The sequence below is a fragment of the Eumetopias jubatus genome, unplaced genomic scaffold (genome assembly GCF_037043125.1).
Source record: "Eumetopias jubatus isolate StellerSeaLion01/CBP00866 unplaced genomic scaffold, mEumJub1_p1.0 scaffold_16, whole genome shotgun sequence".
NCBI classification, from domain to species: Eukaryota; Metazoa; Chordata; class Mammalia; order Carnivora; family Otariidae; genus Eumetopias; species Eumetopias jubatus.
In genome coordinates, this window is record NW_028274822.1 from 84,628,062 (window position 1) to 84,649,363 (window position 21,302).

The 21,302-nt window shown below is 44.6% G+C and overlaps 1 protein-coding gene across 1 annotated transcript in view; it reads right to left on the reverse strand.

Moving 5' to 3' along the window:
• The window catches only part of ACAD10 (acyl-CoA dehydrogenase family member 10), a 34,207-nt gene extending 13,182 nt beyond the window's left edge, over positions 1 to 21,025 (reverse strand). The window contains 8 exon segments of the mRNA XM_028116510.2: positions 1,571 to 1,752; positions 3,350 to 3,418; positions 7,207 to 7,348; positions 8,548 to 8,707; positions 9,423 to 9,581; positions 13,650 to 13,844; positions 16,191 to 16,339; positions 20,290 to 21,025. Of these exon segments, the coding sequence (XP_027972311.2) occupies positions 1,571 to 1,752; positions 3,350 to 3,418; positions 7,207 to 7,348; positions 8,548 to 8,707; positions 9,423 to 9,581; positions 13,650 to 13,844; positions 16,191 to 16,339; positions 20,290 to 20,476 (1,243 nt within the window). The 5' untranslated portion in view covers positions 20,477 to 21,025.
• Between the last annotated feature and the right edge of the window lie 277 nt (positions 21,026 to 21,302).

Genomic DNA, 21,302 nt, shown 5'->3' on the forward strand with positions numbered 1-21,302 from the left:
TGTGCTAAGAGGTCGGTGGAAGGAGCATCAAAACAGTCTACTTTAAAAATAAAAGGCAAAGGATCCACTCAGACAGCACATGGGAGGGACTTCCATAAGCTGTTGTCTCTCCAGGACAGGATGTCACACTGCCCATCACTGCATCTGCCTGAGGCTTCATCTTCATTCAAAGCACTGGGGTAGCCATGGCAGCAAAAGACGGTTTTTTTTAACCCAACGTTTACTATTGAGAAAACGATGACAAAGTAAGGTGACTTGCCCAAGGTCCCTGACAAATTAGCATCCAACTTCTGCTCCAGTGCTCTTTCCATCTTGAAACAATGGCTCAATATGGACAACATGTGTTGTCTTTGCCTACTGGCCTTTTTACTGGTGACTAGGTCTGCCAGATAAAATACAGGATACCCAGTTAAATGTGAATTTCAGATAAACAACAAATTTTTATTTCCAAATGAGGTAGAGGTTACCACTAGAGTTGGTATCTCTAGTCAACAGGTTAGAATATGGGGGGGGATGGCATGGATCTGGCTGTACTTAAAGGGACGGGGAGAACCCCCTCAGTTTGAGCTGGAAAGTCAGCAAGCTTTCTCTGTGGTAGCAAAGTGTTTCAAACTGATTACTTGTGGGGACTCAGCTCATGTGCCTGTGGAGAGGTGGGGCTTTAGGTGACTTGGCAGAAATGGCAGGAAGGTGATGTACACAGGAGACATACTACAGCCTTTGATGTGGTCCTACGGAAAACACGTAGGTTTTGGTTAAAAGCAGAGAAAGAAGAAAACATAGCTGGGGGATTCTTTTTGACTATAGCCAAGAATACATACTGGTCAAAAGTCAAATACTCTTGAACTTTGCAGGGCAGAAAAAGTGAAATTCTTTGGCTCGTGCTAAAGTTTGTGCATGGAGACAGTTGGTGATGGTGGTTTTAAAATAGTGTGTGTCTGTCACATTTATAGACTGCTACACTTCAATACACCTGACAAGAAAGAAAAAGAAAAAAGAAAGAAAGAAAGAAAGAAAGAAAGAAAGAAAGAAAGAAAGAAAGAGAAAGAAAGGAAGAAAGAAAGAGAAAGAAAGAAAAGAAAGAAAGAAAGAAAGAAAGAAAGAAAGAAAGAAAGAAAGAAAGAGAAAGAAAGGAAGAAAGAAACGAACGAACTGACACTAACAATGAGGATGAAGAACTGGAACTCTCAGACAGTAAAAAAACAAGCAGAAACAAACTCTACAAACAAAATACCGTGGCATAATGGCATTTTAAAAGTCTATCCCCTGTTGAAAGAATATTTAGGGAAAGAGTAAAAAACAGAAGATACTGATGCTGAAATGGTCCAGCAAGATCAAAGTTGCAGGGAAGAGAGATTCTGTAGGCCGTGAAGGGACGTATCCAAGGATAATATATCTAGGTAAATGACACCTCCATTAAAATGAAACTGGATTTCCAGGTAGGGGGCTAAGAAGCCCACCTCACATTTAGCAAACACTAGGTGCATTAACACCCTGACATGATGCAAATCCTGAAACGGGCACCAATGAGGAACCCGTCAGCACAAAAGACAAATGACCTCTTGCTCACCATGTTTCCCATAGTCTTCTAGGCCTGCAGCCTTGAGGTCCACACTGTGAATTTTGCACAAGACTCTGTTCATGGCAGTGTATATGGCCCGCCTCTGGCTGGGCTCCAAGCCTGGCAGAGAGGGGTGTCTGTAGATGAGGCCTGGGCAGTATTCCATCACATAGAAAGGAGTGCCAATGACCCTGGGAAGGACACAGACAGGGGGTTTCAGTGGTCCAGCTCATAATATGGCAGGCTGTTAGTCATGGCATTGCTTTTTTTTTTTTTTTTAAGATTATTTATTTTAGAGAACATGTGCACATGAGAGAGAAGGGGGAGGGGCAGAGGGAGAGAGAGAGAGAATCCTCAGGCAGACTCCCCACTGAGTGTGGAGCCCAACGTGGGGCTCAATCCCAGGACCCTGAGATCATGACCTGAGCCAAAAAGAGCCAGCCGCTCAACAGACTGGGCCACTCAGGTGCCCCAGCATTGCTCTATGTGTTTGCTCCAAGTGCTGGGGAAGGAGTTCAGACCCAGAGTGCTGGACATTTCCTTTCCTTCATACATCAGCACAGAGGGTTAGAAGTACCCCATCCCCAAACCATCCACACACACAGCCCTGTCTATACGTTTCTGCCAGCATGTCTCTCTTCTGTTTGCTTCACTCATGGAAGTGACGGGAATGGAGATTAAGTGTGATAATGAAGGAAAGCAGCATGTTGAGAGGGGGACTTCAGAGCCATACAGAACCAGGTTTATTTATTTATTTTTTTCAAAGATTTTATTTTATTATTTATTTGAGAGAGAGAGAATGAGAGATAGAGAGCACGAGAGGGAAGAGGGTCAGAGGGAGAAGCAGACTCCCCACAGAGCAGGGAGCCTGATGTGGGACTCGATCCCGGGACTCAAGGATCATGACCTGAGCTGAAGGCAGTTGCTTAACCAACTGAGCCACCCAGGCGCCCCAGAACCAGGTTTAAATCCCACCTCTGCCCCTTCCTAGCAGTGTGATCATGAGAGACTTACTAACCCTCTCTGGGCTTTGTTGTTTTAATCTGTAGAACTTCAAAGGGTTGTTGTAAGAATTAGGGGAGCAAATATACATGGACTGCCTGGTTCCAATGAGGCTTCAATAAATATCCCTTCTTCTTAGTGATGTTATTTCTATCATTATCTGGTAGTGTGAGTGACACATATACCACCCATAATATTAAGGTGACACAACAAAATGTCATTAATCCATTCTTTAGTCGTTACTAGAAATCAGTTTCCTATTCTAAAAAGTTGTTTTGAAAAGGCTACCATTAAAACTGTTTATCCTGGGTCACCTGGGTGGCTCAGTCGTTAAGCGTCTGTCTTCGGCTCAGGTCATGATCTCAGGGTCCTGGGATTGAGCCCCGCATTGGGCTCCCTGCCCGGCGGGAAGTCTGCTTCTCCCTCTCCCACTCCCCCTGCTTGTGTTCCCTCTCTCGCTGTCTCTCTCTGTCAAATAAATAAAATCTTAAAAAAAAAAAAAAGGACCACAATAAAAAATTAACAAAAACAAGCAACATGAAACTAGATGGATATAAATTTTTTAAAAGATAAAAAAATGTTTTCTACCAATTTTCACAAAAGCAGGCATTTCTTTATCTTTCAGGATAACTTAAAGATCTGTGAACTTCCAGGGGAGGTTGCTATAAAGTCTCTGTTCTCTCTCACCCAAATTTTGTCTTCAACAAACTGGGATTTGAGCTACTATATGGGCTTTTCTCTTCTGTAGTTTGAATATGTAATGAAAGAAATAAATCTGAACATTACCCTGAATCTTCACAGAGGCCAAGAACTCTGGGGACAGGCACTCCAGCATTGCCAAGGGCTTTCATTATCCTGCCGGAACAAAGAGAAATGAGCAACAATGCTGGCTGAATTGATGAGATTTTCTTGAAACTATTTTTCTGAATTAAAATCAGTACACGCAGAAATTAAAACAGAATTCTAAAAAATATTCAACTGACCCCAAAATAGGCAAGAAAAACAAAAAACAGATGGGAAAAACAAAAAACAAGTAGCAAAATTATAGAACTAATTCAAATATCAATAGTTACATTACATTAATTAGACTAAACATTTTAATTGAGATAGAGATTGTCATACTGCATAGAAAAGCAAGACCTAACTATATGCTGTCCACAGGAGACATTCTTTTTTTTTTCTTTTTAAAAATTTTATTTTTTTAATTTGAGAGAGAGCATGTGTGAGAGAGAGCAGGGAAAGGGGCAGAGGGAGAGAGAGAGAGAGAATCCCAAGCAGATTCCGTGCTGAACGTGGAGCCTGACTTGGGGCTCCATCTCATGACCCTGAGATCACGGCCTGAGCATTAATCAAGAGTTAGATGCTTAACTGACTGAGTCACCCAAGGCGCCCCCAAGGAGGAAATTTTTAAATGTTTTAAATAGAAAAATAACTACTCAGTCATATCAACCAGTATTTGGCTCCTGCTTTTGCCTGCCTGGTGTCCCTTTCCTTACTTCATGTTCTGATAATTCCTGGGCTTTCCTTTGGGAAATGGCTCTCTGTAGCTACTGTCAGTCCACATGGTTTGGGTGGGACTGACCCAATCCCTGGTTCCAAGGATGGGCACAAGACCCAGATTCGGCCAGTCTGAACAATGCATCCTCCTGACCCCAGACGATTGTTCACATTGGCCCACTTAGTCAATCTCAGGAGGTATGCTGGAACATTCACTAAGGTTATAGAGGAAAAAGGAGTGGAAAGATGGAGGGAGAGAGAGAATGAATGGGTCCTGATGATATTATTTGGGCCCCTGGATCTAGTCATGCCTGAAAGATTTAAATTATGAAGCCAATACATTTTACCTCTCCTTTTAAAAAACAAAACACTTCAGTCAGTCTACATGGGTTTCTGTCACTTGCAGCTGAAGAACAGTAATATGCTACCCCAACATGGTAAATATTTTGGTGTGTTCCTTTCTAATATTTTTGTTTTGGTACAGAAGTCTTTTCAAAAAAAATAGTTAAGGGGGGAGCCTGGGTGGCTCATTTGGTTGGACGTCTGCCTTTGGCTCAGGTCATGATCCCAGGGTTCTGGGATCGAGTCCCACATCGGGATCCCTGCTCAGCCAGGAGCCTGCTTCTCCCTCTGCCTGCCACTCCCCGTGCTTGTGCTCTGTCTCTCTGTCAAATAAATAAATAAAATCCTAAAAAACAAAACAAAACATAGGGGAGCCTGCTAGATCAGTCGGTGGAGTGTGCAACTTGTGATCTTGGGGTTGTGGATCTGAGTCCCATGTTGGCTGTAGAGAGTACTAAAAGTACTAAAAAAAACACAAAATGTAGTTAGGATAGTACTCTATGTGGTCTGTATCTGTTTTTATTACAATTTTAACATTTTTGTGTTATTTAAGTGTACTTTTGTTGGCTGCAGTAACAGCACAATTAAGGCTGGGCTGTGGAATCCTGCTGCTCAAGGGTATGAGGCCAAACTCTGCCACTCACACGCTAGTTGTGTATCCCGGGGAATGTTGCTTAATGTCTTTAAGCCTCGATTCCCTCGCCAGTAAAATGGGGATCGTAACAGTAACATATCATGAGTTGTTCTGAGAATGCTTTGGGTTTATTACATCCAAAGCATTTATTATAGTGCCTGGCACATACTATACACTCAGCAAATGTCAGCTGTTACTTTCGTTGTTGTTGTTGCAACAAGTAGATATGCTAAGATTTAATCATTTCCTGATTACTGTACCATTACGGTGTTTCCACTTTTTTACTATAAATAACATTGTGGTGGCCGTATGAATGCATAAAGCTGTTTTCCCTTTTGAGAATTTTTTTTAAAGATTATTTATTTATTTGACAGAGAGAGAGACAGCAAGAGAGGGAACACAAGCAGGGAGAGTGGCAGAGGGAGAAGTAGGCTTCCTGCTGAGCAGGGAGCCCGATGCGGGGCTCAATCCCAGGACCCCGGGATCATGACCTGAGCCGAAGGCAGACGCTTAACAACTGAGCCACCCAGGAGCCCAGAGAATTATTTTTTATTTTATTTCTTTAAAAAGATTTTTACTTACTTATTTGAGAGAGAGAGACACAGCGAGAGAGGGAACACAAGCAGGGGGAGTGGGAGAGGGAGAAGCAGGCCTCCTGCTCAGCAGGGAGCCCAATGCAGGGCTCGATCCCAGGACCCCGGGATCATGACCCGAGCCGAAGGCAGACGCCTAATGGCTGAGCCATCCAGGTGCCCCGAGAATTATTTTTTAAACAGAGATTCCTCTAACTGGAATTATTAGATCTAAAAGTGTGACTACTCTGAGGTTTTTAATAAAGTGTGTCATGCTATTTTCCAAAATTCCCCAAATTGTTCAAATTTACATTTGGCATTTTACAAGCAGATACCATATTAGATTTCATCTTCAAATGCACATTTTATTTCTTTACTAAATGGAAATTCTCGGGGCGCCTGGGTGGCTCAGTTGGTTAAGCGACTGCCTTCGGCTCAGATCATGATCCTGGAGTCCCGGGATCGAGTCTCACATCGGGCTCCCTGCTCAGCAGGGAGTCTGCTTCTCCCTCTGACCCTCCTCCCTCTCGTGCTCTCTCTCTCAAATAAATAAATAAAATCTTTAAAAATAAATAAATAAATAAATAAATGGAAATTCTCTGCATTGCTGGATTTTTGGAGTGTCACTGTAGCACTCCAGAATTCCATAATGCCTCTGGGAATGGTCAGAGAGCGTTCACAAGCAGGATGCATAAGAACAGAGTGGGGGGCTTAACACTTTTAGGGTTTTCTTCCTGTAAATACAGACCTGTTCCTGTGTGGGCACAGATAAAAATGCTCGGAAATAGCTACAGGTTTTCTCCTCTGATGACCCCCTAAGGCTTCATAATCATCAGTCACCAGTGCCTACAACACTTGGAGAAGTCAGATTCCAGGAACTAAAAAGTCCAAAGGACAGAGAGTAAATAGTGAGAACAAGAAGGGGCCAAGAGACGACATCACATTTCCCTTACTACTCTGCAACACTCCTTCTGCAGGGGATCCGGGGCTGGAAGGGAGAAGGGAGCAGAGGAAGAGAAAGGCTTCCAGGATGGTAGGCGCCCCCACTGGAGCCCATCCAGTTTTCATCTCACTCTCAAAGAGTTTGGAGCTAGGTTTTTTTCAACCTACTATGTTTAAATTTTCCTATTTGCAAAGGGGTCGGGAGGGGTTGTAATACATTTATTCTTGTACACATTTTATTATGGAAAATTTCAAACATACCTCCATAGAGAGGTTCATATGACAAACCCCCACATGCCCACCGCCCAGTTTCAACAATTATCACCTCATGGCCATACTCGTTTTGGCCTCAGCCCCACGGAATATAAGAGTTAAGATCTTAAAGTCTTTAAGACTCAAGGGTAAGACTAATGAGTATTTCAGAAATGCCTTTTTTCACCCAGAGGTTCCCAAAAAAGGCTGGTTTTCTAGAGGTTTAGGTATAGAAAAGAGAAAACAAACTTCTGAATAAAACTAGGTTACATGTTCTTATTGGAAATAATTTTGGAAATTCACACTTGCAGATTTAAATGTGTCAGGCTCTCTGACAGGGTGCGGACTTGTCAGTTCGGGGCTGAGGGCTGGGGGTTGAGGACGCCCCAGCTCTGAGAAGTTACCTGAACTCCCTCTCCACTGCATGGGTGGATGGAACAAGTGTCCCCGGGGGTTTCCTCCTCAGAACCAGCTGGTGGTTACCGAGCCTGATGTAGTAGGTTGGATTGGACTGCCCATGATCAAACTGAAGGAGTTCCAATGGGCCTGCGAGTTTGAAAACCGAGAAAACAAAAGCAGTTCTGAAGGACAGAGCTGGGCATTCCTGCTTTCTAACGAGTACCACACTTGGGGTGCAGAACATTCTGATTTGGGATGCACCTCCTCCTCAGGCACCACAAGTGACTGAGTGCCAGGCATACCCCCCAGCTCAGGTCCACTACCGTGTGGCAAAGGCCACTCCGTTTCTACCACAGTCATTCTCACTTTGTACAGGTGTGCAATTTTGTCCCTCTTGCCAACTCCTGTTCTGCAAAGAAAAGCTTTTTGGTTCTGTTTATCAGGCAGAAGCACAGTCGTGGCAACTCCTCAGGCAAAACAGAAGGCTTTAAGCCTGAGGATGGAAAGTGCCCCTGTGTGTCCCTCAGCCCATACTTGGCCCAAGGATGCCCGACACTGGCGTGATGGCTGAAAGGAGCTTCTGCAGAGGCCAACAGCCTGAGCCAAAGTGCTTTCCCAAGATGTGCTCTCCCACCCCAGTGGGCTGAAGTCTATGGCTCCCGCCCAGGAACATTCTAATTAACCCTCAGCTTCACAACAAGACTGAACTACGGACATAGGTTTGTCTCACACGGTCAGAGAGCAGACAATGGGAGTCGGCCTGAGTTCGCTGGCCTGCTCCAAAAGGGCCCCTCAACGGTACAAGAGGCCCTAAGAACAATCCAATCTCTGGAGAGCAGAGCTGTGAAGCTTCACACAAAAAGTCTTTTGCAAAGATTTAATGGGTGGAGGCAAGACTTTACCACCAGGTGGAAATGTCTTCAAAAGCCCCCGAGGCAGCTGTTTTTCTGAGGCTGAAATTCAAAGAATGAAAGAGGGACCTTTGAAGAGGTGGAGACAACTTGTCCCATTGTCAACTCAGGCAGCCTAAGTCACCTTCACAAACCAGGCTGTCATCTCAAAACAATTAGACACAGTCCAGCGTCCCTGGGCCCACACCACCGGCTCCAGGTCCCAGGGGATCCCTGCGACACCACACTCTCGGGTGGAAGAGGGGGCGCGTGACCTTTTGGAGTTAATGCTTTTTCCCAGGCAAGACTGAAAGCTGCATTAGGATCCACTGAGCCCAATGGCTGTTTTCCTCACCACACTGCCTGTCTCCAGCATATTCCACCGGGGTTTGAAAGGGAGAACCAGGCTGAAAGCCGAGCCTTTAGAGAGTCAGCAAAATACAAACATGTAAATACCTGTGCTTTGGGTCCCCAGTAAGTCTTTGAGGTACTTCTCCAAGGAATCTCGTGGAATCTCCACTGTCTTTCTCACAGGGCCAGTGTTTGGAATAACCATTCTCAACGTAAAGCCCAAAAGGGTTTCTAATTCCTTTACGGCAGTCTCTGGGTCATCAACCTTGTTTCAAAGAGAATATTGAACATCAATCACCAGTCAACCCTGACCTGGCCTCCTGTCTGTTCTCTAAAAGGGTAGTTCTTTAGGGGGAGATAACCAAGAAGCCAGGTCTCTGAGCAAGGGCTTTGGAGGCCAGGATGTTCAGCTAACGAGGAAGCTGTAGGATGAACTTCCTCTTCCCATTTAATTCCTAACCACATTAAACGCTCTCTGCTGGAAGTGTCAGTTAAGAGTCCATGATGCTCCTTCACGCCAGGAGGGCAGAATGCTGTGCCACCCTGTCCCGGTGGCCCATCAGCCGCCTCATCATGAAAACACCAACATGGGAAGCCAGTCGGAGGTCTCCTTTCATGTGGCTTCTCACGCTTCAAAGCCATGCACAACCTGGGTGGTCCGTGTGGCTGCTAGCTGCTGGCTCCCCACCCAGAACAGCGTCTCTAGAACAGCCTAACTGCCCTCCCGAATGTCTTAAGCCTGCCAGCCACCCTCCTTGTGTAATTCTGTCTCAAACTGCCTTCTTAGTATGTGTTTGTCCTACTTCCCTTTGAAAATGTGAGTGGCTCGTCACATAGATTTCCTAATTAATAAAAAAATGAGACTACAGCAGCATGGGGGGAAACCTCTAAACACAACTATGATTGTGAGCAGGACTACACAGAAATGCTTAGGCCAGTGCCTGGTGCACAGCCGGGGTTCAAAAAATTGTGACCGTTACCTGAATGGTGTGAATGCCAAGGCTGGTGGCTGCTTTTATATTCAGTTCAAGATCGTCCAGAAAGATGGACTCAGAAGGCTGCAGGCCGAGCCGCTCTAAGCACAGCTTGTAGATCCTGGGGTCTGGCTTACAGAGACCTTCTAGGCAGGATTCCACAACCTGACCGAGGGACAGGAATGAGAGGTGAGTGTCTCTAAAAGGTGGTGCTCCCACATGCGTACTGTCATAGGTTTTGAAAAGAATAATATAAGGACAGTTGAGATTTGTTGTAACAAGTAACTTAAGAGTGTTATGATGTAAAATGTTGCTGCTTTTTCAAGTCGGATATGGAAATACTGGATTACTACCTAGGGGCAAGCTCAGAAAACCAGAGTTCTGGTTCAGACACGGTGTCCTCGTCAGTAACGTGGGGATACTAGCTGTCCCACCTACTGCTGAGAGCTTTAAATGGAAGTTGAGTGAGCTCCAAAATGACAAAGCATTTTGCTAATGTTACATATTGTGGCTACAGAGAAGAGCTGCACATTTCAGCTTTAGGAAAAGTACTTTACCATTTTTTCGAAAGAAGGCACTGGTTACTACTACAAAAGACGCATGACCTTAACGTTTACATTTCAGAAGTTAAAACACAAAACAGCCATCCTCAACTTAGATAAATCCCATCGTAGGATGGATGCCAAAGAGACTGTTCGTGGCAAAGATACTATTCCTTTCATGCGAAGAGCTCCCTCGTGTCCTGACAACCTTGTTTCAACCATGTATGTGATCCGGAACTAGGGGGAGTGGGGGTGTTGCCGGGGGTGCAGGAGCACCCTGCAAAAGCTGTTCCGGTGCCAGGCAGCCCTGCAGGTCCTCACACTATCCCCGGGGCTTAATCTCCTAGAAAGTGGGCCTAAAATGGCCAGGGAGGCTTAGAGCCGCTACCCTCTGGTCTACCCTGAGAATAGATCTCAATCCCTGCTCCCTCCTGGAAAGACTCACACTCTCCAAGACCGAGGACAAACCTGAGGGCCCCCCCTCTACTCCAGACTGTATTATTCAAGGTTGGGTGAGAGCTGCCCTTTCAGGTAAATAAATGTCCTGAATACATTGGACTCTCTACTTAAGCACTTGAATGAGCTAAAAAAGACAAGCTCCCTATAAGGAAGACATCACTAGTACGTAGCAAAGGGTGTTTCAGACACAGACCAGGGTCCATGCTGCAGGGGAGGCTGTGCTGGCTGAGACAGATGAGAGGGGGCAGCGAACCAAGGGGACAGGGCCAAGTTCTCATGAACAGACATCTCTCAGGAGCCACTACGCTGAGAGTCACTGCGTTGGGAAAGTGAAAAAATTCTTCAGACTTAAGTTTGATAAGATCCCTGGTCTTTTCTTTCTGTTCTATTTTGCAACTTGAAAAAGTTCTGGAGATTATTACATAACAACGTGAATATACTTAATGCTACTGAACTGAACACTTAAAAATAGTTATGATGGCGCCTGGGTGGCTCAATCAGTTAAGCGTCTGCCTTCGGCTTGGGTCGTCATGATCCCAGGGTCCTAGGATCGAGCCCCACATGGGGCTCCCTGCTCAGCAGGGAGTCTGCTTCTTCCTCTCCTCCCTACTCGTGCTCCCTCACTATCTCTGTCTCTCTCTCAAATAAATAAATAAAATCTTTAAAAAAATAGTTATGATGGTAAGTTTTATGTTATGTGGGTTTTTACAATAAAAACAATATAGTAATTTTTTAATTAAAAAATTAGATGAAAAAAATTTTAAAGCTGAGACAGATTCCTATAATACTCAAGAGTTCAGCCTCTGATGTTGACAGAGATTATAGGGTTGCTTACACTATTCCATCAAACGTGTGTGTGCGCACGCACATATATCCGTATATAGCCTTAGAACTTTAGAGAACAAAAACCTAAACCGTTGCCCTTGAAGAAATATTTTTAAAACTCCAGGTCTCCTGCAGACCTAAAACATGAAAACCCACCAGAAAACCTGCTGGAAAGCCCATGCCAGAAAGCCTGTGAAGTCTAAATAAACATGTCCATTTTTTTCAAGAAGCTCATAGGTCTTTCCAATTGTAGCCTCATTTGGAGGGCTCAGTGTGAGCCTGACCAGCTTCAGTTGTCCAGATGAAGATATCATTCCTATAGCTGCACTGGATGGAAGGAATCTCTGAAAATAACTGCCATGTGACAGGACCATGCAGGGAGCTTTGCATGCATTACTCTGTGGGGTGCACACAGCTACCCTATAACAAAGAAATTGCTATTCCTGAATTGGAGATGAGGAAACCGAGGTTCAAGGCAGCAAAGCACGGTCCACGGTTTGCAAGTTGCAGAGACAGGACTGAATCTGGCTGAGGTTCCAAACGCTTGTGGAGAAGGAGCTTGGAAGATGTCTGTGTGTGTACTGCAGGGAAACCAACAATCAAAGCAGGTGGGGGCCAGGCAAGGTGTCCAGAGGGGAAAAGACTCTATCTCTGATGGGCTTTCTACAAAAAGGAAGAAGGATGTGGAAGGTGAAAACAGAACTAGGTTGGGAGGTTAATTTCCAACCTTTGTGCTCTGAATTTCTGCCTGTCAATTCTACTAGATTTTATGTTCTAAAATAGCACTATCCAATAGAACCTTCTGCAGTGATGGCAATGCTGTGTCTGCACTGTCCAATATAGTAGCCACTAGCCACATGTGGTGACTGAGCACTTGAAACGCAGCAAATGCGTAGTCCAGACGGCCAGGATTGCCTGTCACATCTGACACGGTAACCCTTCACGCCTAGCCAGCGCCCCACACACAGTAACGCTGCTCAATAAGAATTTATTTTCTAACTGAAGTTTAAGCAGGTCATCTATAACATTCCTATCTACCCCAGGATGGTAATCTATTTTCTCCTGGGGAAGGAGGGAATCCTTTATAGCTACAGTAACCTCTTGGCACAGAAGACCATCTCAGTATGTTCTCAGTATAGTTTGATAGTCTAGCACTGGGCTATCCAATACAGTAACCACCAGCCATATGTGATTATTTACATTTAAACTAATAAAAATGAAATAAAATTCAGTTCTTCAGTGATACAAGCCACACTTCAAGTGCATTATGTGACCAATAGCAACCATACTGGACATTTCCATTACTACAGTAAGTTTTGTTAGACAGCACTGGTCTCAGGATTAATGCCACAGAATAGAGGGCAACATCATTGGTCTTTTTTTCTTTTTTTGGAGGGGGGAAGGGCAAAGGGAGAGGGAGAGAGAATCCTCTTCAGCAGGGGCTCACAACCCTGAGATCATGACCTGAGCCAAAATCAAGTCAGATGCTTAGCAAACTGAGTCACCTAGGTGCCCCCCCTTTTTTTCTTTTTAAAAAATATTTATTTAGGGATGCCTGAGTGGCTAAGTCGGTTCAGTGTCTGCCTTCAGCTCAGGTCATGATCCCAGGGTCCTAGGATGGAGTCCCACACTGGACTCCTTGCTCAGCAGGGGGTCTGCTTCTCCCTCCGCCTGCTGCCCCCCCTCTTGTGCTCTCTCTTCCTCTCTCTCACAAATAAATAAAATCTTTAAAAAATCTATATATTTATTTAATCTCTACACCCAACATGGGGCTCGAACTCATGACTCTGGGAACAGTATTCGCACACCCTTCCAACTGAGCCAGCCCAGCGCCCCAACAGGGTTGGTCTTTGAAGAAAAAACGTCAACAGGCCCTTTAAGATGTGAGGGCCAATGGAAAATTTGTGTGTTATGTGAGGAATAAGGTTCAAATTCAGAATGTGAAAGAGTCTCTAAAGCTGAGGTTTCAACCAGTTATCAAGCCCCAGAAATACTGGACTTTGCTGAGAGCTCAGCGACCTTTTAAAAGTCCTCTTTTCGGGCACCTGGGGTGGCTCAGTTGTTAAGCATCTGCCTTCGGCTCAGGTCATGATCCCAGGGTCCTGGGATCGAGCCCCATATCGGGCTCCCTGCTCATTGGGAAGCCTGCTTCTCCCTCTCCCACTCCCCCTGCTTGTGTTCCTGCTCTCGCTCTCTCTCTCCCTGTGAAATAAATAAAATCTTAAAAAAATAAAAAATAAAATAAAAGTCCTCTTTTCATCCTGTTATGTCTAAACCTAATTTAGTCAAGTTCGTCTGAATAAGAAAACCCATTCACTCAAGACCTGCCAAAAGGCAGCGTTTAACAATGCATCCGGAAGCAAGGACAGAGACTCTGTTTTGATTGTTTGAATTAGTTTAAGCTTACCACATCAAACTGTTTCCGGTCCAGGGGCAAAAAGCTTTTCCCGTTGGCGAGATAAAAATTATTGCTCAAGACTGCAGTCCGAAAGCCTTTTGCCCGAATTTGAGTTATGGCCTCAGTCATCACTGGGAACTGCTGTGCCACTTGCTCACTGGTCAGCAGAGAGAAAAAGGAGGCCACAGGTACAGAGGTCTTCGCCTAGAAGTGGGGAGGGGAGAAGGAGAACCAACAATAATTAAGAGGAGGAGGAACCGCTTATCACCAACAGAGAAAATACTGCTACCCAAAGGAATTCTCCTTCGGCCCTTGTGCAGAATTTTGCGTACAAGTTTGTAAGGACTGACTTCGAGTGCCTCTGGTAAGGGAATGGAGCTATTTATATCAATAATCCAGTTAAATGAATTCCTTATTTCACTCATGGATTGGCAATCTTCAAAAGTATCAACCTCAAAAGTACATGAAGCAGATCTAATTTAATTCTTAATGATCCAGAAGACATGTAATGATTTTCTATTGCCTGAGCATCACCACTATGAACTTCAGTTTTGGACCCATTTTTCGTTTTTAAATTCAATCTACGCAGGTTTTGAAAACTCATCATATTTCAAGATCTGCAAAGGCAAGTCTGCGATTTTACACAATCACACACATACACTGTAGAACAGCTTCATTGAAATACAATTCACATACCACACAGTTCACCCATAAATTGTATGATTCAGTTTTTAATATGTTCACAAAGTTGTGTGACCATCACCACAATCAATTTTAGACCATTTTCATCACCCTGAAAAGAGACCCCATTATATATTGGCAGTCATTCCCCATTCCACCCCCCACTTCCCAGTACTCTCAGTACTAGAAAATCAGTAATTTACTTTCTTTTCCTATAGATTTCCTTATTCTGGGCATTTCATATAAATGGAATCGTACAGTATGTGGTCTTTTTTGACCAGCTTCTTTCTTTCATTTAGCACAATGTTTTACTTTTTATTTGAAATTATAGTAAAATATACATAACATTTAATATTTTAACCACTTTAAGTGTGTAGTTTGGTGGTATTAAGTACATTTGTTATGGTGCAACCATTACCACCACTGATCCACAGAACTTTGTTTACTAGTCGGATTACTGTGAAGTCTACACTTCAGTTAATGTAAATAAAGAACTTAGAACAGGGGCGCCTGGATAGCTCAGTCAGTTAAGCAGCTGTCTTCAGCACAGGTCATGATTCCGGGGTCCTGGCATCAAGCCCCGCATTGGGCTCCCTGCTTGGTCGGGAGCCTGCTTCTCCCTCTCCTCCCCACTAGTGCTTGCTCTCGCTATCTCTGTCTCTCTCACTCAAATAAATAAAATCTTAAAAAAAAAACTTAGAACAATGCATAGTACAGAGAAAAGGTTCAATATTGTTATTGCTTTATTTTTTTAATTAAAAAAAATTTTTTTAAAGATTTAATTTATTTATTTGAGAGAGAAGAGAGACAACATGAGCGGGAGGGGCAGAGGCAGAGGGAGAGAGAGAATCTCAAGCAGACTCCACGCTGAGCACAGAGCCCGATGCAGGGCTGGACCCCAGGACCCTGAGATCATGACTTGAGCCAAAACCAAGAGTAGGACACTTAACCAACTCTGCTACCCAGGCGCCCCTTATTATTGCTTTAAATGAGCTTTCTAATCAAAGCCGTTATGCAGACAGCTCCTATTGCAGATGAACAGCAGCTGATGGAGGAGCTTAGTAAAGAATACTTTTACTTATTCATATATGTAGCTAAAGTTGAGTACCTGGGGATGGAAGAAATACATTAAAAACTTATAACATAAATGGGTGATGGGTGTTATCTGGAGGGCACTTGTGATGAGCACTGGGTGTTATATGCAAGTGATGAATCACTAAATTCTCCTGAAACTAATATTATACTGTACATTAACCAACTAAAATTTAAATAAAAACTTGAAAAAAACCAACCGACCAAACCAAATAAAAACTTGATATATTAAAAAAACTTACAATAGATTATTAGGTTTTTATTTTTCCCTTTAAATTTTTTATTGTTATGTTAATCACCTTTACATACATTACATCATTAGTTTTTGATGTAGTGTTCCATGATTGTTTGTGCATAACACCCAGTGCTCCACGCAGAACGTGCCCTCTTTAATACCCATCACCAGGCTAACCCATCCCCCCACCCTCCTCCCCTCTAGAACCCTCAGTTTGTTTTTCAGAGTCCATTGTCTCTCATGGTTCATCTCCCCCTCCGATCATTCTTCCCCTCCTGCTATCTTCTTCCTTTTTTTTTCTTAACATATATTGCATTATTTGTGTCAGAGGTACAGATCTGTGATTCAACAGTCTTGCACAGTCTTGCACAATTCACAGTGCTCACCAAAGCACATACCCTCCCCCAATGTCTATCACCCAGCCACTCCATCCCTCCCACCCCACCTGGTTTTTATTTGTAGCTTAATCAACTTAATGGGTGAGTACGCATCCACACATTTGGCAAAAAAAATATGTAAATTCAAGTGTGTTTATCACTCACAATGTCAGAGCAAAGTCTCCCAAATTCTTGCAAGAAATCCTCTGTTGTTATCTCTCCCCTCATAAGTTTCATCCAGGGCCCATTTTCGCCACCTAAGATCCAGGCCTTCCGTATAGTTCCAGGAGGGATATGATTTTGTAGCTCCCATTCTATAGGAAGTAAAATATGCAATGAGTGAAGAACATCGACAGATGGCTGGGCTTTGGGTAGCCCTGGGGAATTACTGAACCAGTCCCTGAGGCACTGCTGTGTTGGTGCCAGGTTGATTCTGCTGGGAATCTGAAGAAATTCAGGAAATGCAAAATCTCAGCCTTAAGCCTCCAAGGCAACAGTGATACCGAGGGGATGCAGCTGCTAAGTGTCAGGTCCTTACCACCTGCTTGACATGACTCTGGACACTGCGTTATGCATTTTCTTCCCGGGTCTCTCATTAGCTGGCTCACTCACATGATCCTGCCATGTGGTAAGGAAATACATGCGTAATAAGCTGGATTCTGGCAGCACTTGCAAACAAGCCTGTCATTTTGTAAACTGTAGTAATCCTGGATGGCAGTGGGGCTGGTGGTACACGGGAACGTTCGCTTGGAGGATGCCGTCTTTGTGGACTAAAGAAAACTTCTATCCACAAGAAGCTCAGTCAGTGAATGGATCAACATTCGTGTACACTGGGAACCTTTAGACAGGAGCTGCTTTTTCTTGTACAAGGTTGTTTTTTCTTTCTAAAATATAGCTGCTATGGGGCAAAAATATATAAAGCAATCATAATTATTTCTAAGACATAATCTGCTTTACACATTTTTTTTTGTTTTGATAAAGTAGGGCCTGTGCATTGAAAATATCTGACTATAGAAAGTGTAAAAAAAGAAAGTAAAATGACAAGGAATCTCACCCTTCAGGAATAATCGATGTTACTAATCTGATCTATACCTTTCGAGAATAGCAAGACTTTTTTTTTTTTCTGAGAGAGAGAGCATGAACACAGGAGAGTGGGGAGGGGCTAAGGGGGAGAGAGAAAGAATCTTAAGCTGGCTCCACGGAGCCTGATGAGGGGCTCAGTCCTACTACTGTGAGATCATGACCTGAGCCAAAACCAAGAGTCGATGCTTAACGGACTGAGCCACCCAGGTGCCCCAAGAATAGCAAGACTTTTAAAGCTCAATCCAAATAATCATACTTGTTTAATGTGAGAACTAAAGTGTATAACATTTTTTATGGTCTGAGAGTTGGCAAGCACATAAGGAAACTGGTACTCTCATATACTGTTGAGGAGAGTGGAAAAAAGTACAACCTCTATGGATAGCAAAATTTTAAATGTATATCTGATGTAGTAATTCCACTTTCTAGGAATTTCTCCCACAGATAGATCTATAAAAGTCAGCAAAGAGTATGTATAAGGCTGTGCAGAATTCCCTGTAATCAAAAGAATCAGAGGGTGCCCGGGTGGCTCAGTTGGTTAAGCGTCTGCCTTAGCCTCAGGTCATGATCTCGGGATCTCGGGATCAAGTCTTGGGATCAAGTCCTGAGTCGGGCTCCCTGTGGAGCCCTCCCTCTGCCCCTCCCCCCACTCGTTCTCTCTCTCTCTCTCTAATAAATAAAATCTTAAAAAGAACCAGAAACTTAAATGTATAATAAATGTTAAATCAACTATGGTACACCCATATAATGGAATACCACACAGATGTATAAACTAGACCAAGGAGGGGGTGCCTGGGTGGCTCAGTTATTAAGCGTCTGCCTTTGGCTCAGGTCGTGGCCCCAGGGTCCTGGGATTGAGCCCCACATCGGGCTCCCTGCTCAGCGGGAAGCCTGCTTCTCCCTCTCCCACTCCCCCTGCTTGTGTTCCCTCTCTTGCTGTCTCTCTCTCTCTGTCAAATAAATAAATAAAATCTTTAAAAAAAATAGACTAAGGATATGCAAAATATGGCCTGAGAACCAAATCTATTTTTGTAAGTAAAGTTTTATTAGAATACAATGACATCCATTCATTTACTACTGTCACTGTTTTCTTACCACAACAGCAAAACTGAACAGCTGTGACAGAGATGGTATGGCTTGCAAAGCCTACTTAGCCCTTTATAGAAAAAGTTTGCTAACTGAGACACACCTTGGCAGAAGTTAAACCAATCTGGGAACATGCCAGCCGGGGACATTCTACCCAGGGAGGAGGTCAGAGAAGCCTTCACAGAAGAGACGTCTTTAAAATCAATACTAACAACCACCACAAGATGTACTGAGTACACAAGACTCTAGGCACTGTGCTTAACTTTTTTTTTTTTAAGATTTTATTTATTTATCTGTCAGAGAGAGAGAAATAGAGAGTGAGCACAAGCAGGGTTAGCGGCAGGCAGAGGGAGAAGCAGGCTCCCCACTGAGCAAGGAGCCCGATGTAGGACTCAATTCCAGGACCCCAGGATCATGACCTGAGCCGAAGACAGACGCTTAACAGACTGAGCCACCCAGGTGTCCCTACACTGCTTAACTTACCATCAAAAGTACCAGTAGGATTTGAACAGGTAGAGGGGGCGGGGAAGGGTAGCTGCCAGCAGAGGGGAGAGAACTTGCAAAGACACAAGAGTGTAAATGTGTTTGGCAAGTTTAAAGAACATCAAGTAGTCCACGGCAGCTGAAACGTGGGCAAAGCTGCGACAAAAGGACGTGAGGGCTAATTTGCAAGAGGGCTTCGGATACCAAGCAAAAACTTCTGGACTTAATCTAAGGGACAAAGCACAGGCACTCAAGGATTTGAAGCAAGGGAGTGAGGGGATAAGATCTGTATTTCAGAAAGGTAATTCTGGGGGCTGCGTGGAAGGTGGCACAAAACCCAGAGTGCCAGGAGGCAGAGACAGAGGAGTTAGGAGGCTCCTGGGATGGTGCAGGTGGGGGAACACAGGGATCGAAATCTGGGCCGAGGCAGACAGGAGTGAGTGAAGCGAATAGGTTCTCGAGATATTCTGGAGAAAGTTGAGAAAACTCCTGTCCAGTAATCTTTGTTTTCGGTAAAAAGAGGAGTTTCAGCTGTTGGCCAAGGATGCAGGTTTGTGGCAGGCGAGTAGGATGACTGCTGGGGAGGTCGGAACAGCCCTGCAGTAAATACCAGAGGAATATGAGCAGAGGAATAGAGACGATGAGGGCCCTGCTGCAGTTGGAGGTAAAAAAAACTGCTCTCCAGGGGCGCCTGGGTGGCTCAGATGGTTAAGGGTCTGCCTTCAGCTCAGGTCATGATCCCAGGGTCCTGGGATCGAGCCCTGCATCGGGCTCCCTGCTTGGTGGGAAGTTGGCTTCTCCCTCTTCCTCTACTGTTCCCCCTGCTTGTGCTCTCTCACTCTCTCTCTCAAATAAATAAATAAAATCTTAAAAAAAAAAAAAAAACAAAACTGCTCTCCAAGTCCGCTTGCTCAGCTGGGTCAGGTGAGAAGGGACTCCTCGAGGAAATGAAGCCGGGAGGCCAGAAGGGGGAGCTCTCGCGCCCTTCCAACTCCGTCAGTTACAGAATCTCCAATGGGAAAGGATCATCACTTCCTGGCCTCAACAGGAGAAAGATGTTATGCTGAACTCACTACCCCATCAACTCCGCTGATGCGAAATCATCATCACCCTGAACTCCTGCCTTTCTGCAGGGGACTTCTGTTCAAAACAAGCCCTCCTAATTTCCTCTTCTTTCTCCATAAAATAATGTTCCTCTCCTTTGTGAGACTAGCCTATGGTATTGGCCATAGCTTGCTCGTCCCAAACTGCAGTTCTCTTGCTATTCCCAAACAAACTCATTTTTGCTCGTAAAATAACTGTTTCATGTTTAAGGTCAATAGGAAAGGTTTATTCAGGGGCATATAAAACCTGTACTTGGGTTGGCTTAGCATGGAGAACTGCCCAACCAGCCACCATAGTAGGTCAGCTCTTCGGCCTTTTTTCCTTCCTGCTGGCTTGAATGAGAATGTGATGGTAGGAGGTGAAGCTGCAAAGACAGACCATGAGGTGAAACTGGAAATGAAGGGTACTCACAGCAGAGCTGCCCAAATGTTCCTCTCAGCCTCCCCTTACACATTTCATTCCCCCTACCCTGACCCTTGTCTCCAAAAGTGAAACAGAATGTAGAGCTCACCTGCGGCCACTCTCCTTGGAGAAGGAATGAGAACTCCACCCATGTCAAAAATCACCGCTCTGTAGGTGCCGCCTCCAGAATGTGCCCATCGCCTGGCTCGCTGGTGCCTGCCCTGGATGTATTTCAGGAAGGCTACCCTCCAAGCCCACTGGAGATGTGAGGACTGGAAAAGCTGCCTTATGCACATGTTGAGGCCAACACTGCACAAGAAGAAGACACAGGGCACAGCTTGCCTTCACTGCCTCCAATCCAGACCTCCATCTGGGAGCTCAGGCATGCCAACTGGACATCTCCAATATCTCCCGCAGACCCTTCAAACCACAACCAGAATTCAACCCTCCCGGACTAGTCTGTTTTCTAAGCTCCTTAGCCTAGTAAAGGGTTCCACCATTCAGCTAGCTGCTCAAGCTAGAAATCTGGGGTTCACTCCTGACTTTTCTCAATCCCCCACCTGGCCACCGCAATTCCATGTGCTCTGTGCTGTCGTCTTCCTCCTGAAAATCGCCATCCACCTCTCTCTACTTACTACCCACAGATTATCTTGCCCACAGATCACTGCAACAAGCCTCCTAACAGATCCCCTTGCCTCTTCTCAAACTCCTTCTCATTCTTTCTCCACTCTTCAAGCAGAGTTAAGACTACTCCTTCAAAACTGCAAATTTGGCCACATCCTAACGCCATTTAAAACTTTCAATGGTGGGGCGCCTGGGTGGCTCAGTTGGTTAAGGACTGCCTTCAGCTCAGATCATGATCCCAGGGTCCTGGGATCGAGCCCCGCATCAGGCTCCCTGCTCAGCGGAAACCTGCTTCTCCCTCTCCTACTCCCCCTGCTTGTGTTCCCTCTCTCGCTGTCTCTGTCAATTAAATAAATAAAACCTTAAAAAAAAAAAAAGTAAAACTTTCAATGGCTCCCCACTGCCCTCAAGATAAACTCTCAGTTCTTTAACCTGCCTCAAAAGGCCCTCTAAGATCTGTTCCCCACTCTTGGCAGCAAATCTCCCTCTCCCACTCCC